The sequence below is a fragment of the Macrobrachium nipponense genome, chromosome 9, assembly GCF_015104395.2.
Source record: "Macrobrachium nipponense isolate FS-2020 chromosome 9, ASM1510439v2, whole genome shotgun sequence".
NCBI classification, from domain to species: domain Eukaryota; kingdom Metazoa; phylum Arthropoda; class Malacostraca; order Decapoda; family Palaemonidae; genus Macrobrachium; species Macrobrachium nipponense.
The window spans coordinates 105,770,743-105,788,485 of record NC_061110.1 but is presented as its reverse complement, the minus strand read 5'-3'; the positions used below and the strand labels follow the sequence as shown (position 1 = coordinate 105,788,485).

General features: G+C 37.8%; 1 protein-coding gene across 1 annotated transcript in view; it reads right to left on the bottom strand.

Annotated features, from left to right (window-relative positions):
* LOC135218170 (protein fem-1 homolog A-like) overlaps positions 1-12,631 on the bottom strand; it is a 25,956-nt gene extending 13,325 nt beyond the window's left edge. The window contains exons 1-3 of the mRNA XM_064254320.1: positions 12,623-12,631; positions 2,307-2,636; positions 809-988 (exon numbers count right to left, since the gene is read on the bottom strand). Coding sequence (XP_064110390.1) covers positions 809-988; positions 2,307-2,636; positions 12,623-12,631 — 519 coding nt within the window. The remainder of the gene's footprint in view (positions 1-808; positions 989-2,306; positions 2,637-12,622) is intronic.
* Positions 12,632-17,743: the final 5,112 nt, after the last annotated feature.

Here is a 17,743-nt window from a genome sequence, read left to right as displayed (position 1 = left end):
GGTATGGTTACACCTACAAATCATAAAAAGATACGAACAGCATATGGATAGTGTGCTGAAATAGATTTATGTAGGTAAGTGCTATACTATTTTTACTTTTCAAGTAAGTGTACATTTTACAGACTAAATAAAGTGGCCATATATTTTCCCAGTATGCTTCTAATTAACAGAAAAAAATAAAGAAATGAAACAGCGTACAAACTAGATAAACTAAAATAAATAAAGATAGGAAAGTTATCCGTAGCTTCGTTTTGAAGAATAGAATGTAATGCAAAAAGAGGTTGTGACACATTATAAAGGCAAGGTTTTCAATAACTTCGGTTCGGAGTTGGCTGAGAGATTTGGACATAGGATCAATATATAGTGCAAGGCAATGCAATCTGAAGTCTTTGAGTGACATGGCCTCCACAGATATTCCAGTTAGTTGAATAAGTGCAAAATTGAAACATGAAATGTTGAGCACTCCCAGCTAACTACAAGGATTGTATTATCATACTTGGCGTTAAAGGCCACTGTTAAATGTCAAATTCTTTTGACAATAATTCGTTTTAATTACATGCAATTTCCCCCTTGTGACCAGGAACTTTGCTGTAGTGGGGGGGCTTGCGTGGTGCAATGAAGAATTGAGCAATGGTGGTGGGGTGATTTATTCATCCCGGTAGGTACTGCCATGCCACTAAGGTCAATTCAGAGCATCCTGACTAATCCTGGTACTCTGTATCACTCCTCCTATTTTCACAATTTCTCTCCTTCCTCTGTCCAGATGGACTTTGTTGATGACCTTAGCATGATTTGGACTTGCTCTTACTGTTCTCTGGAGTTGAAGGAGGGTGGAGACGGCATGCTCTCCACCCGTAGAACTGAGTACCCAACGTGTTCGAGCGAGGGAAACTTTTATGTCAAACCCTGCATTCAGTGCTGGGTCTGATCTCGATGGACTGATGACCCTCAAGGTTACTGGATGTGGGGTGTATATCTTAGGTTGTACCTAGGGTGCCCCAGTAAGGGAATTGCATCTCTAAATGTGGCTCCATGGTGGGGTAGGGGAAAACCTAGACGAATTTGCTATATCATCTCATGAGGAACTTGAAACCCCAAAATCCTGATGACCATTGCACGGAACCAGACATGGGAAGGACTATTCAGTCCAGTGTGGTTACATGGCACCATATACTCTCCCCATCAAGGGAGAAGAAATTTTGTAGGAAGAAAATCATTAGAAGAATCTGGAGGATGTGTCCCTAATGAGTTTGATAAATATCTAACCATTACATTGATAAAAGTTATGAATATTTTGAAGTACATAGGGATATTGTTAAAATGCTGTGGGAGGGAACCTAAGATATTGCCACATGGTAGAAATAAGCTTTTAGTAGAGACTAGATCAGTAGAAGAAAGTGAGAAATTGAAATCTCTGAGTTTACTGGGAGGAGTTCAGAGTGAATGTAAAACCACACGATACCTTCAATCATACCAAAGGAATTATATATGCTCCTCACCTTATGATTCATCCTAAGAGGAACTGGAAGATGAACTTAAAGATCATAGGGGGTATTGAAGGTGGAAGACTGAAAAAGAAAGTAAACGGGGCATTGTGTCCTATGCCACAGTTGTTATTAACCTTTTAATTCTTGTAAGTTACCACCTTTTATTAAAGCAGTTGGTACAGATATAAAGTGAAACAGTACGTGCCGAGACCAAGGAGGTGTTTTTACTGTCAGGAATACGGGCATATTATTGGATCCTGTAGATCCAAGTTGCAAGGAAACCCTGCAATTTGTATAAATTGTGGAGAAGTTGAGCATGGTGATTGCCATGCTGAACCAAAATGCATTCATTGTGGGGGAAGCACACCAGTCCTCCTCGAACTCGTGTGATGTTTTCCTTTTTGAGAAAGAAATACAATATACTAGAGTCCTTGAGAAAGTTACTTTTGCAGAAGCCAGAAGAATAGTACTGAACAAATATATAAGACCAGGAGTATCTTTTGCAAGTGTTGCTGCAAATAGACAACAATGAGAAGGAGGAAAGTTAATTCAAATACTGCTTCAAATTCATTTATTTAGAACAGGTGGAAAAACTCAAAAATCCCATGTAACAGAAAGTAGCAACAAAAACAACTTGGGTAAAGCTCAAAACTAAAATGTCTACACTTCAATAGCATCAGCTTTGGCTGGTGCACCGGCCTCTTTTGGAGGCAGCATCAGCTTTGGCTGGAGCACTGGCCTCTTCGGAGGCAGCATCAGCTTTGGCTGGTGCACAGCCTCTTCGGAGGCAGCATCAGCTTTGGTGGCTGGAGCACTGGCCTTTTCGGAGGCAGCATCAGCTTTGTCTGGTGCACCGGCCTCTTTGGAGGCAGCATCAGTTTTGGCTGGGGCATCAGCCTCTTTGGAGGCAGCTTCAGCCTTGGCTGATGCATCAGCCTCTTTGGAGGCAGCATCAGCTTTGGCTGGTGCATCAATTTCTTTAGAAGCAGCATCAGTTTTGACTGGTGTGAGTAATTTGGAATTTACGTCTGTCCTTGCTGATGTGCATGCCGCTTGTGGGGAGTCGCCCATCCTTAGCTGATGCAATGGCTTCTTGGAGCCTGGAACACCAGCTACGGAGGCAGCCAACCAAGAACCAGAAGTTGCTTCCTGTATGCAGGTAGCAATGGCCAGTCCCAAAAGAAAAGGAGGCTGGAGGGTGGCAGGCAGTCTCCCTCTAAGAAAAAACAAAGTAGGATTCCCCAAATTCCTGGCAACCCTACGAAGACAAAATATCTTCAAAGAGGCCCTATTATCAAGGCCTCTAAACTCAAGTAATTTCTTAAATTTTCTTCAGTGGAATTGTCAGGGCCTGAGAGCTAAATGGGAGGAGCTCAAAATGTTAATTTTTGAGTTGTCTCCTGTTTGTATGCTTGCAGGAGACTATGCTCAGCAGTGATTTTATTCCTTGCCCTAAAGAATATGTTGCTTACCATTCACATCTAAATCAAAACAATAGAAACCGGGGTGGAGCAATGTTATATGTTCGCCATGATACTCCACACAAGCATTTTCCTGTTAATTCTTCTTTGCAAGCTGTTGCAGTGCAAGTGTTTCTGGCACGTAAATATACAATTTGTTCTGTATATCTTCCACCAAATGTAGCTTTCCCTAGTACTGATTTTTGTAATCTCATCAGACAGCTTCCTCTGCCTTTCATCATCCTAGGTGATATGAATGGAAGAAATCCTTTATGGGGGGATTTAATACTAATGAGAGAGGAAACTGCCTGTCATCCCATTATTGAAAGTGAAATGTTGGTGTTTCTAAACACTGGAAGAACCCACCCATTTCCATGTACAGACCTGGTACTTTAACAGCCATAGACTTGTCAATATGTAGTGCCGATGCCATTATGGACTTTAATTGGCGAGTGATCGATGATAGGTATAGTAGTGATCACTTTCCAATTGTTTTAAGCACTGGATCAAGTCCTCCATGTTCAAGATTACCCCGTTGGAGTATAAAAAGAGCTGACTGGGCAAATTTTGAAGAGCATAGTTTCATCGAGCTACAGCAGATGAATTTGGATGCATTGAGGATGCTATGGAATTGTTAATTACTACTTTATTTGCAGCTGGACTTCAGTCAATTCCAAGAACATCAGGTCTATTTATGCGCCGACCAGTTCCATGGTGGTCAAAGAAATGCCATGAAACCCATAGAACTATGAGATCTTGGTTTTACCAGGTATAAAGACGGAAATGTAACTATTATCTGGTAGAATTTCGTAAGGCTAGGGCAAAGTTTAGGTTGAAATTAAAAATGCACGAAGAAAATCTTGGATAAACTTCATTTCTTCCATAAATTGCAAAAACTCCCATCACATTAGTGTGGAAGAAGATAAGGAAAATAGCAGAAAGTTGTACCTAGCCAACCACCTGTGTTAAAAATTAAAAATGGCATGGATGTAGGAGATCAAAAGAGTAGTGTCAAATGAGTTTGCCCTACATTTTGCTAAAATATCTAAAAAAGATAATGAGAAACCGTATGCAAACAGCAGAAAGCAAATGGAACAGCATTATCTGATTTCACAACAAATAAAGAGGAGTCATATAATATTCCATTTACTATGAGAGAATTTGAATGGGCTCTCTCAAAGTGTAAAGAATCTGCTCCTGGTCCTGATGAAATTTCATATTCTATGATCAAGCATGCTGCTCAGAATACTAAAAGATTTATCCTCAGTATAATAAACAGAATTTTATAAAGAACATTACTACCCTTTATGTTTGGGAATAGCAAGAGTCCTTCCTTTTGTCAAGCCTGAAAGATAGTTCTTTCGTAGGAAATTATCGTCCAATTGCCCTAACATCTTGTTTGTGTAAACTAATGGAGAAAATGGTGAATGCTCGTTTAGTGTGGTATTTAGAGCGAGGAAACTTTTTTCTCTCCGGCCCAATGTGGTTTCCGCAGTATGCGATCCACTGTTGATATCTTGGTTAGAATGGAGTCTGCAATATGTGAAGCCTTGCCTCTAAGCACCACTTTATCACGGTTTTCTTTGACTTGGAAAAAGCGTATGATACTACGTGGCGGTATGGAATTCTGAAAGTAGTCCAATGAATATGGTTTTAAGAGGAGAATTAGCTATTTTTATCAAGCTATTCTTAAAAAATCGTTATTTTCAAGTACAAGTAGGAGCAGTTCTGTCTGAAGTCTGTAAACAAGAAGAAGGTGTTCCTCAGGGCAGTGTGTTAAGTGTAAACACTTTTTGCTCTAGCAATTAATGACATAGTAAAGCAAATACCTGCTGATGTTATGCACACACTCTTTGTGGATGACTTTTCTTTATCTTTTGCAGCTGCACGTATGTCAGTAGCAGAACGTCATCTACAAATAGTAATAATAAGGTAGTGAAATGGGCTGAAGTGCATGGTTTCAGATTTTCTTCATCAAAGACTGTAGCCATGCATTTCTGTAGAATTAGAGGTATACATGCAGATCCAGATTTATATGTAAATGGCCAGAGAATATCTTGTGTTAACGAAAACAAGGTTTTTTAGGAATGATTTTTGATACTCGGTTGACCTGGCTTCCCCATATCCTAAATCTCAGGGCTAAGTGCAGAAAATCCTTGGATATCTTGAAAGTTTTGTCAAGTACATCTTGGGGAGCAGATAGATCCGTTATTGAGATTGTATAAAGCCTTGGTTTTATCAAAATTAACATATGGATGTGAAGTTTACACCTCGGCTACCCCAAGTCGCCTCAAGATTTTAGACTCCATTCACCATCTGGAATTAGGATGCTACTGGAGCTTTTAGGACTTCCCCTATAGAGAGTTAGTAGATGCTGGGGAAATGCCCTAGCCTTACATTACCAGACTCTTCTGGCTCGAAGCTGGTTCAGATTCCAAAGACTTCCAGGATCCCTAGTATGCCAGTCGCTAAGAAATGGAAGATTTGATAGCTTTTATGAAAGTCATCCAAAGATGCCACGTCCATATGCCTTCAGACTGAAATCAACCCTCCAAGACCTGAACATTCCAGACAAATGTGTACTACCGGTCAAGGCATCTGTAACTCCCCCTTGGAAATTCCCAGCAGTAGAGTTTTGTAAACTACTTCAATCAACCATAATGTCTCTGATAAAATATTACGTTATACCTTTTTAGATCATATGTCACAACATGACAATTTTATCCCAGTTTTTACTGATGGATCCAAAACCAGTCCCGCAGCGCTGGTTTTGGCATAGTTTTTTCCGTCCTTTGAGCGTAGTGGAAGGCTTTCAAGTAATGCATCTGCATTTACTGCAGAATTATATGGAATTTTAAATACTGTCAAAGAAGTTTTAAAAAGTAATGATAAGAATTTTATTGTGTACTGTGACTCTAGAAGCGCTCTAGAGTCACTGAAGATTTTTATTCCAAACATCCAGTAGTTTTAAGTATTCTGGAATGGTTATTTTTAGCTAAACGGAGGAGTTTTAAGTATTGAATTTTGGTTGGGTTCCAGCACACGTTGGAATATCTGGAAATGAACGCGCTGATGCAATTGCCAAGGAGGCTGTTTCTCGTATTGAGCCCAGATCATTTAAGCTGCCGTGCAGAGATTTATATACTCCAATTAGAGAGAAGCATAAAGTACTTTGGCAAAATATTTGGTCAAATATAACTACAAATGTAAAAATGAGAACAATTGCAACCTGCAATCAATCCTTGGCAGTACGATTTTATGCCAGAAGGTTTGAAACCAGCTCTGTGCCGCCTGCGTATTGGCATACTAGGCTGACACATTCCTACTTGATAGTCGTGATCACGAAACCATACTGTGAGGATTGCCTAGTTCCACTGACTGTTATGCACTTGCTGGTTGAGTGCCCCAGTTTGGTGGAACAGCGCAATCAATATCTATACTATGGGAAGGAGAATAATGTTTTTAAGTTATCAAAAATTTTAGGAGCAAATGGGATTTTTAACATGACTGGCTTGTTTGGATTTCTTTTTAACTCTGGGTATTTTAGATAAACTGTAATGCTTGTGTGCGCCGTTGCTTTTATTCTTATTGAAATTGTGTGTATGTATGCGAGTGTGCATGTACGTATGTTTATGGTATGTATGTATGTGTGTGTATATGTATGTATGTATGTATGTAATAATTTTTTATATATATTTTTATATTTATTTTATAATTGCCAGAATCTTTTATCATATTTTAAAATATTCTGTTAAATTATTATTATTAAAATTTATAGGGTCTTTTTTATATATAGTTCGGCATCAATGACCTAGTTGTCACGATGCTAGATTAATATAGTATCAATCAATCAATCAATACATGCAATTTAACACTCCAGCACAGACAACTGCTTCATAATTATAGAAAGAGCTGATTGACAATGATGATTGATTTGCATTTGTGCAATGTAAACATGGAGATGGTCAGACGGGATCTACTGTTTAGTGCTGGTGTAAGAGTAGGCGCCTCAGTGGCGTGGTTTGGTATGGTGTTTGCATTCCACCTCGATGGTCGCCGGGTTCGATTCTCGGCCATTCCATTAAGGAGTGAGAGATGTGTATTTCTGGTGGTAGAAGTTCCACTCTCGACGTGGTTCGGAAGGTCAGTAAAGCCGTTTGTCCCTTTGCTGAATAACCACTGGTTCTATACAACGTAAACACACCATACAAACAAATCACACTATGGAGGAGGTATGGAGTTCCATTTGACAACGTCTGTGTGTGTGTGTGTGTGAGAGCGAGAGAGAGAGAGAGGGTGTAATTGCTGTATGGATGGTTAACGACTGTATTGGCTGTTTGTGAGTTCTGGGCTGTTTTGCTGTGAGAGATCTGTGTTTGAGTGAGAGTTTTTCAGTCAGTCTTTGGTGAGAGCTGGTGACAGTAGTGTTGACAGCAGTTATTGTCAGTTGAGTTTTGTGTGTTTTTTGTTGTTGTTTAGTTGTTGCTAAGTTTGATGTTGTTTGCTTAGAGTTGTTGTGCCTGTGTTGTTGTGATTTCTTGGTGGTGTTAGTAGGTGTGTGTGTTGCCTTTTTTGTGTTTTTTTTTTGTTATTTGTGTTGTTCGTGCAGTGGTCTTTTGTTGTTATGTGTGAGGCTGTGTTCCTTCTTTGGTGGTTGTGTTATTAGGTTGTGGTTATGTTCCTTGGTTGGTTGCTGTGTTTTTGTTTGGAGTGTGGGTTGTGTTCCGTGGTTGTTGCTGTGGTCCTTGGTTGTTGTGTGTTGTTGGGTTGTAGTCCGTGGGTTGGTGGGTTTTTGTTTGGTTGGGTTTGGTGGTCGTGGTTCTTGGTTGTTGTTGTTGGTGTCCCAGTGACCTTAACCAGTGGACAGCACGGGATAGCCCGGAGTACTGATTGATTGGTAAGTACACATTTTTTTTTTTTTTTTATTGTGTGTGTAGGTATAGTTCAATTGTCCTGCTGTATCTGAAGTGTAAAGTAGAAAGTGTGACTGGGGTGAGTTGGGCAGCTGGACAGATTAGGTATATGTGGAGGGGATTCTGCAGCTTGTTTTTGAGCTTGTGATTCCGCCACAACACAGTAAGATGTACTACTTTTTTTTATAGTGCCATTTACGTATTCAGCGTAAAAAGTAACACTTGAAGTGAATGTCTGGTTTTGTTGTGACTGAAATACAGTACTGTCACCTGTTGGACAGTGCAGTGGTTTACATCAGAAGAAAGAATTTTGTGTAGTATGCAGCAATTTGGTGCAAAGCAGAACTTATTGAGGGCTTTAAATAAGGAAACTACAAAAAGCAGTATGTAAAATAGATTTACAATTATCAATTCTTGCGAGGTCAGTCATACAGTTAGGCCACCCGAGACATAATACTTGTTTTTCCTTTCCATGCAATGCTGTGCAACATTTACACTAAAACATTTATGGTGACTGCCCAAATTTCAGTAAACAGTGAATGACAAACATTTGACAGTTTTCAGCTTATCCAATTAGAAACGTATACCAAGCTGTTATGTATTAGATTAAATCTAATTAATCTATTCCTGCTAGATGAGCAAACGTGTTGGATCAGCCCTGAACAAAAAAAGGATTTGCTCGTTCTTTGTTCTGTATAAACTATTCTTTGGCTAAGCTGCCAGCATGAAGGGTCTTACAAGTACGTACTAAATCTTAGTCATAGTCCTCAAGAAAAGCCCTTTTCTCAGTTTCCTTTGTTAATCTTCTGTAATGAGTGTTACATTACCAATAAGCTGTTATTACTGTTAATTTTTTCGAACATCGAAAACATGTCCAGTGATTAGCCTACTGAAATTCATTAATTACTCATGTCCTAATCCTTACCAGCGGTGCAGGACTTGATTATTGGCATGGGAATTTAATATTGCATGCTCATTACGACACAGCACAAAGGTTCTATTCCAATGAACTTGTAAGAGCTTGATGTCACTTGGGACTTTTCACTCGGTAACTACAGTACGTAGTACTACATGTTTCCTTTATTGTTTCTTAAAGGAACATGAAGATTATAGTCTCTTTATAGAGATAGTGCTCGAAATTCGGCCATACTCTCTATACTAAAAAAACACAGACTTAAGAACTTAAGAAAGATGTAAGGAAGTCCAAGTGATATCACCGGATTTAGAAACTTGCTTTTAATTTTAGAGATGGAAAAGTTGAGATAACTTTACTTAATAACCGTTACTCAGAAAATACTAAGACAGTATTTTACAATGAGAATAGTCCAGTGGCACTTGTTTGGACTTGGCTTAAGGGAGCTCCGATTGATCATTGAGGTTCGTACTACCGCCTTTAGTGATGGGCTCTGGTTTCGGTCCACTGAAAAATATAGACATCACTTTGATCACATTGGGTTACTTTAATGGGTTCTGCTCTTTTGATGTTTTTATCTTTCACTGAACCCACTGACTTACTTTGATGAGTCTAGGTTCAGTTACAATCGGGCTTAAACCATTGTTGAATGATACTGTCTTATTTTGATGGGTTCTGTTCCTTTCCATGTAAAGGATAACACTCGACTTAACCTTTTGGTCTCGTTTAATGAACTCATGTTCAGTTCTTAACCAGAAATATAATAGGAGTTTAGTGCCATGACTGATTTTTATGAATCCAGGTTTGAATGTTGACATTAGATCAGACTAGTTGAATCTCACTGCCTTCATTGGATTGGTCCCTTCCAATTATTTTGGATGTTTAGGCTTCAGCTGAATTCCACTAGATTATATTAATGCAATTTTGTATTAATTCAGTCTTCATCGGTAAGCCTTATCAAGTTTATGGTATGATATGAATTCCTGATTCTTTGAAAATTTTGGTTTCCCAAAATATTTAAATTATGTTGCTGTTAAGGTCATTTGTATTACTGTTTACTTACTTGGTCTATTACTTTTACTCATTGAGACCCATAGCTGCCTGCACCAGACCAGCTTCAGTGGTACCCTATGCTACTTGCGCTGGTCTCCTAAGCTCTGTTGCATACCTGGATTTTACTCTTTTGTTTAAAATGAGTCTTATCATTTAGCTTTGATGCTGCTGAGTGTGGACTTCTCTCCTTTGCTGCCTGGATTCTTTTTCTCACTCACCCATGATACTGTTAGTTATGTGGGTCTTTTGACCTCATTCTATATTGATGAATTGTTCTCTCTCTCTCTCTCTCTGTCTCTCTCTCTCTCTCTCTCTCAATCTCTCTCTCTCTCTCTCTCTCTCTCTCTCTCTCTCTCTCTCTCTCTCGTCTTTCTGCTCTTCATATATCATATTAAGTAGCTCACCGATATACGGACTACAGTGTCTATACTCTGTTTTTTTTTTTTTTTCATCTGTCCATCCGCCTGTGGTGTTTGCGCATGGTAACACTGCGTCCCGGGCTTTAAATAATATCCTATTTCGAATATTAACAGTGTAATTCGCGTACAGTAAATTATTAAAACACTTTTCAGTTGCAAATGTACACCCAGATATCTTTTTATTTACCTAAAACTTACACATAGCGTAACTATTTAAAGCCCGGGACGCAGTGTTACCATGCGAAAACACCACAGGCGGATGGACAGATGGAAAAAAACAGAGTATAGTCTACGTACACCGTTATATATGAAAATCCGATATATCGAAAATTTATCATTTGCTATTAAACAAGACAACTATATTTGTATTGATATTTAAATAAAGGTTGTTTTTGCTTGCTGGATGTTCCCACGTTGGCTGAGTGGATTTCGCTCTTGGCTACCAATCCGGTGGTCCGAAGTTCTATTCTCGACTCGGTCAACGCAGAACGAGAGGGAATTGATTTCTGGTAATAGACACGTAAAAATAGCTAATCCTTCGGCCAACCCACCCCGGAGAGCTGTTAATCAGCTCAGTGGTGGTAAAACTAAGATATACTTTGCTTGCTAGATCCGATTACAATATATTTGCAATATTATTAACATATTGGTACTTATTACAGAATATAAACATTGTCATTGTGCGCCATTTGCACTTGATATTGTTTACATTATCAAAATCTGTGCTAATTGAGTACTACCGACATCTTCATTGCCAAGCTGCTAGAAAAATGTAATCCTTAAGGACACTTATCTTGTAAATTAACAAAGTTGGTTCCAAAATGTGCGCATTACTTGAACGCATAAGCATTAAGCGTGATTTTGCAAATTCCGGACATCACTTTCGCGGGGCCGTTATTCGTTTTATTCAGACTGCTGCTATAGTCCTCAGCTTTGATTTACTGGTATTCTTCCTTTATTTATACTTATACTAGAAGCTACCACTGAGAATCGGCAGTTTAATAACTTGACACCTTTAACGCAATTCGTAATAAACGCTCGAGAGTTACTGCAAATGACGGCAACAATTAGCTGTTTCGCAATTCGGTTGTTTATGCTGGTACAGTTTACCAGTCTACAATCGCTCCACCCTCCTCAATTCTATAAACGGGATTTGTTTTTATTGGGGGATGGAGGAGCATCAAAAGTGCTGTATAAGATTGATGAAGAGAGAGAGAGAGAAAGCGACTATAATAATCGTCTCGGTTAGTTGTTACACAGGTAGATATCCATAGCAAAAGTCGAACAAAAGTTGTTTTGAGAATAATGATAATTTCAGGAAAACTGTTGGTTTGTCTGTATCTCATTATTTTGCATGTATTATATCGTATATAAAATATAAATGAGCAGAGCGATCATGTGTCGTTGCATTCAGGATTTGTTTTCATTCTGAAAATAATCAGCAGATTACCTTTTACTGACATCATCACTGTCTTATTAATTATCTAAACAAACTGTATACCCGTAAAATAAAATAAAAACCTTATATTAATAAATAACCTGCAGTAAAAGCTTTAGCGCATAATTGTTAGAGTTTAAAGCAATGTAAATTAATAAAGTAACCGTTCGATATACCGATGTCCGTTTATCGGTGGAGCTAATTGAATACTATACGGTCTTTTTGAAAGAAATTGCAAAAAAAAAAAAAAAAAAAAATAAGTATTTTCTCTAATGAAAATTATATACCTTTAATTATCAAAAAAAAATTTCACCTTGAAGCAAATTTCAAAGGTTTCTTGCAAGTATTTTTGACCTTGGCATTTTTTATATGATAGTGTCTGTCATATTCGGATCAGTGAAAGACCACCTTGGATATATGAAACTCTCATGGCAAAACTTTTTTCGTCAGTGGAAGTCCTGCTATTTGAAGCACTCAGGATTGTAAAATATAGTCGCCGTCATTAGGCAATTATTTGTGCTCCTTTTTCTTTGAAAACCCATCGGTGACGGAAATCGTTCTTATTCTTCTTCTAGTTGGCTTTCCGATAGTTGATCATTTCACACCACAGGCCACTCTCACGCCACCCCCCCCCCCCCCCCCCTCCCTCTCTTTGCATATTTACGGGACACCAGTCTTCATGGGAGAAAAGATATGTTATGTTACGCACGTTGGATGTGAATTGATGGCATATGTTTCCACAAATCTTGACCTTAACTAAGGGATGTGTGTCGATTTTTAGTTAGGGAACATGTTGCATAGCATATGTGATGTAACACATTTGACAAGGTTTCTGCACAAAGTGTTGTTTAACACTGGTTACAAAAATTGAGGAAAGCGTTGTTAGAGCACTGAAATATGTTGTAGGTATGGGTGTGTTGTTCAGTCTTTGTGACTTACCTTTGTCATATTTGACGAATTCGATAAGGGGCCCTCGGGTCGTAGGCCTATGTGCGAAAGGTCTCCAGGTTACAGCTCAATAAGTCCAGCCTATTTGACGTGGATTTTTCAAATGGTCTATGTCTCCTTTAACAAGGTGGTCTGCTCATCCTGGTGGTTGTTTTGGTAGTTCTGTCTATCCTGTATTCAGGAACTGTTAATCTTATAAGTCTAGGGTAAGAAGTCACATACGAGACAGTCATGCGTTTCATTTGGTGACGATGGAGAATCACCAACACTTATGACGCCAAGTCGTTTTCGGTGATCGCTTGAGTATCTGTAATTCTGGTATTTATGTTCAGTGGTCATCTGTAAATAATACTCAATGCTCGGGTTTTGCTTCAGCCGGTGACTACTTTGAAATAAACGTAAATAGGTAAAATAACATACATTTAATTTAAACAGATGCTCTGTTAATGTGTTCATGTACCTGGTTTACTAAAAGTCATTTGTGTATCAAGTCTGACCGATGTAGTGTCAATCTTAAAAATGCAGATAATTCTATAAAGATTCAAATGAGCCAGAAACCCCGCTTTATTTTTATGTTGAGATTTGGTATTTAGTTCTGTTTGGATTTAATTAAATCATAATATGCATAAATTACTGTTCAATACCTTTAATAATCCTTTGTTTTTAAGTTCTGTCTTGCAAAAATATTTTCCATATTAGCTACTATCTTTGAAATATATGGAGATCCCCCACCCAGTCGTCTGTACCCGATAAGTATTGGTTTGAAGAATCTATTTGCAACCCTTAGGGTGTTTTAGCATCTAAATTGGATATACAGAGATATGCTTGTTATGATTCGATAAGATCTTTTGGGAGTTAGTTATTAACTGAAGGGCAGTTAGAAATCGACATCGGAAGGAAAATGTGTTTGTACTAAAAATTCAAAGACTATGCTATGAAGAACTAACGACTTGGCTGTTGTATAACTAGATAATAACGATCGTTTTTAGCCTTCGCTTAGCTTGTTTTAATTCTTCCTCCCAAGAAATACATGACTGAAATTGCTGTGGGAATGTCGACTTTATCAAACAAGCCTGGTGAAAGGTTACTGGCAGAAAGAAAATGGGACAAGGTTCTGGCTCCTGACTTAGGTTCTTAAAGAAAACGTTAGACTTTTGAGGGAGTTTAGCGGGGACTATGGTATTTGAGAGCTGTTGCCTTGCAGAATAGAATGCTGAAGCATTCGTATTTCTTTCGGGGGTTGGGGACACTTTGGGATCCCAGCCTCTGGTGGGTGGCCTCACTGCTTGGTCACATGACACAAAGGGAAAAAATATGCAATTTATTTTGTTAATAAAACCAAAGGGTCTCCTTAGAAAAAAACGATTTCAACCTTCTCATTCAAAGTTTCCTCCTGAAGGGGTGGTGTTACAATTTTTTGATTATCATTTGAAAAGCCTACAGTCAACAGGGTTCTTGCTTTAAGTGCCAGTATTATTGATCAAAACATCACCAGACTCTCTAGAGACGCTTATTTTATTAGGACTTTTTCTTTGGCATTTACACTTTTTTCATAATTACTCCCATTGCTATCCAAGATAAGAGAACAGTCTTAAATCTTATTTAGGACACCATAACATGTTTCAGCGTCTTCATAAAGACGATATAAGGTTCCTCATATTCGACATATTGAGCAAACGTCTCCTTGAACTTTCAGATCTTAGGCAGGGCCATTTCCGAGATATTTCTAATTACAATTAGCCAACAATCCCATTAGTACAAATGTCAGTTAAAACGGTAACTTCATCTTTTACCAAGGCAACAGTACCAGTGGTAATTTCACAATTCTTAGCGTATTAGTCAAAACTTGACAATGCAGTGACCACGTTTTTATTTATATTTTTTTTTTTTTCATCAGCATTCAGTATATTGTGCTGATTTACCATTTCTTTATAAGCACAGTATCCCAGTTACTCCTGACTATGCATCAAGAAGTGGTCTTGGATTACAATTACTAGTTTCACGACAAGCAATTACTCCAACAAGTAAAAACTCTCTCTCTCTCTCTCTCTCTCTCTCAAGTGGCAATACATCTCTTTTGTGTAATATATTACTCGCAAAGTTATTCATATTTTAGCAGCTATGTAGTTGCAATGGGACTCGATAGCAAAATGCCATTTCTTCTAGCTACATTCTCTCTCTCTCTCTCTCTCTCTCTCTCTCTCTCTCTCTCTCTCTCTTTAACTTCTTCACATACAATATGTGACACATGGAATAAACTGCCACACCAAAAGTTGTAAACAGCAACAGTGCGGAAGAGCTTGAAAAGAAAGCTAGAGAAAATCATTAGGACACTGTGAATGAACAGTAAAACCTGCTCCTAGAGATAAGTTAGCACACACTGTCTCCTTGGATGGACTAATAATTATAATCCAGACCTCTTGAACAAATTATCTGGATTCACTGGGGTACGATGGATTGTACAGAAAATGGCGTGTCTGCCCAAATACGTATACGGAATGCAAATGTAATTACGAAAGTGTGTCATTGCATAGTCAAGCACTGACTATTAACCGAGAAAATTTTGTTAATTTGGTAATTACCACAGGCATTCTTAACTTGATAAGAGATAAAGTTACTGATTAAATAAGTGGAACAGCACGAATGAAATTGTGCCGGTAAATTGTAACTAGAAATATCTTAGAAATGGCCCTATCTCAGCTCTCAAAGTTTAGAGAGTGGCGTTTGCTCATTATGTCAATATGAGGAACCATATATCCGTTTATATGAAGACCCTAAAAGGACATGTTATGGTATTCCTAAAATGAGATTTAGCAGACTGCTCGCTTATCCTTATCTTGGAGGATAAGCACTGAGTAATCAAGAAAGTGTCAATGCCAAAGAAAAGTTCTCAATCAAGCGTCCTCTAGAAAGTCTGCTGATGCCTCGATTAAAAAGGTTAGTTTACTTAAAACATGGAGACCATGCCTAGAGTAAGCTTTTGAACTAGAAAACCTGCAAGGAAAAGTTACTCAGGAGTGGCTGTTTAGGAGCAGCAAGGGAAGCAATTTAGAATCAATGGAATTAGGGACAGTGCGACTGCCATAAAAAAATGAAAGGGGCAACGTTTTACATTTAAAGGGGGAAAAAAACGGGTTCTGTGAACCCCCCACTTTAAGAAAATAGGATTCAATTTTAATGCGTTTTGGAAAGACATTACAAACAAGGGGTTATTGAAGGATGATAGACCCAGGAGAATGATTGATCACATTGCTGTTAGTAGAGGACATAGAAACTCTTTGGTAATTGTTCGTGTTAGTCGTGGAGCAGTTATTGGTAATCATAGACTCAGCGTTACAAAAATAAGACTCAAGCTAAAAAGTCAGAAGAAAAACGAAAACCTGTTGTTAATAGGTAACATACTGATATGCTTGGAAGGGACGGAGAGGAAAAGGAGGAGAAATTTAGAATAGAGTGCAGAAACAGGGTTTTGGCTACTGGCTGTACGATCAGGAGACTCAGATTGAGGAAAAAGATGTGGAAGTCTGAGGAAACATGGAATATGATCAGAAAGAGAGGTGAGGCAAAATTGAGGAGTGAGATACATTTTGTTAGTGATGAAGATTTTGAATTAGCAAGAACCAGATACTTGATTTTGGATTCGGAAAAGAGATAAAAGAAGATTTGTTCATGAAAGCGTTATGGAAACTGAAAATTTGATGAATAAATATGATGGTCAGATCCAAATGATAGCCTTTCAAGCAATTGGAGAGCTGACCGGCAGTGCTGGTAAGCTGAAGGATATACCAGTCAGGGATATGGAAGGTAATTAATTAACCAAAAATATTGAAATCACAAATAGATGGAAAGAACACTTTGAGACAATTCTGATTAGACTAGTACCCCGAGAAGAGGATATGGCGCCTGCTCAGTTAGATTTAAATTGAAGGAGATCAGGCTAGTAGTAGTGAGTTAAGCATATGTTTGCGTGATAAGAGTAAATTTATGAGTATTTTAGTTAACGAACAAAATTTATTCCCATTAGAATCACCAAGAATAGCTTTTTTACTCCCTTATTATGATATTTTGTGCATTGATACTTAGCTGCAAATTGTTTTCTTATCATTTATATTAAAAACGTTTCCACCACCCTTGTCAGCAATATTCATTCAAATATCATTTCATTGTATAAGTCTAATATCACTTTTACTGTAAATCTATGTCGAATGACATTTCCGTAATATAAAGTATACACGTGATAATTTCTGTGCAATGTTTCTTACACGTTTCCGTTACGTAAACATCCGTTGTTATTTTTTTCCAGGGCCAGCTAAACACAGATTATGGGTGTTGTTGTTGTTGTTTGAGATTAAGCTGGCCTTATGCCAGCACGGGCTCATAGGTGATTCACCCATCTGCCTACTGTCGATAAGACCAAAGAACTTCAGGCTCACTTTCACAGATGATAAGAAATACTCCTCTGTATTCTAGATTTTCTAGATTTTTTATTGGAAATTAAGACTATGTTTTCAAATTTAAGTATTCGTGGAGTAATGAAAGCTAGTAAGAATATGTTTCAACATTTATATATATATATATATATATATATATATATATATATATATATAGATATATATATATATATATATATATATATATATATATATATATAATATATATATATATATATAGTTAATAATATATACATATATATATATATATACTTGAGGTCGGAGGTAACTGGATATCACATCAGACTATAGTCCCTATCAATGATTGGTCCGATATAATGAAACTCCAACCATAAGAATAGTGCCATATTTTTCGTGCTGTGGATTTGGAATTTGAATCTAATAACAGATAAATACCCCTTATCTGAAGTTGAATTGGTACAGGACCTGATCTCTATATTTTTTTAAGAATAATAATTTCGTAAGGGTTAAGCGATTGGTCTATTAAATATGATGAAAAACAATAGTTGTTTTAGCATAAATATTGGATAAAGGCTATCTAGAGCATTTGTTTGGTGTTGTGAGGTACATGAAAGGCCCCTACAATAATTTAACTCTGATCTCTGGTAGTATTGGCGGCTATGAAAATAATTAGCAAGAAAAGAAATACTACTACTACTAA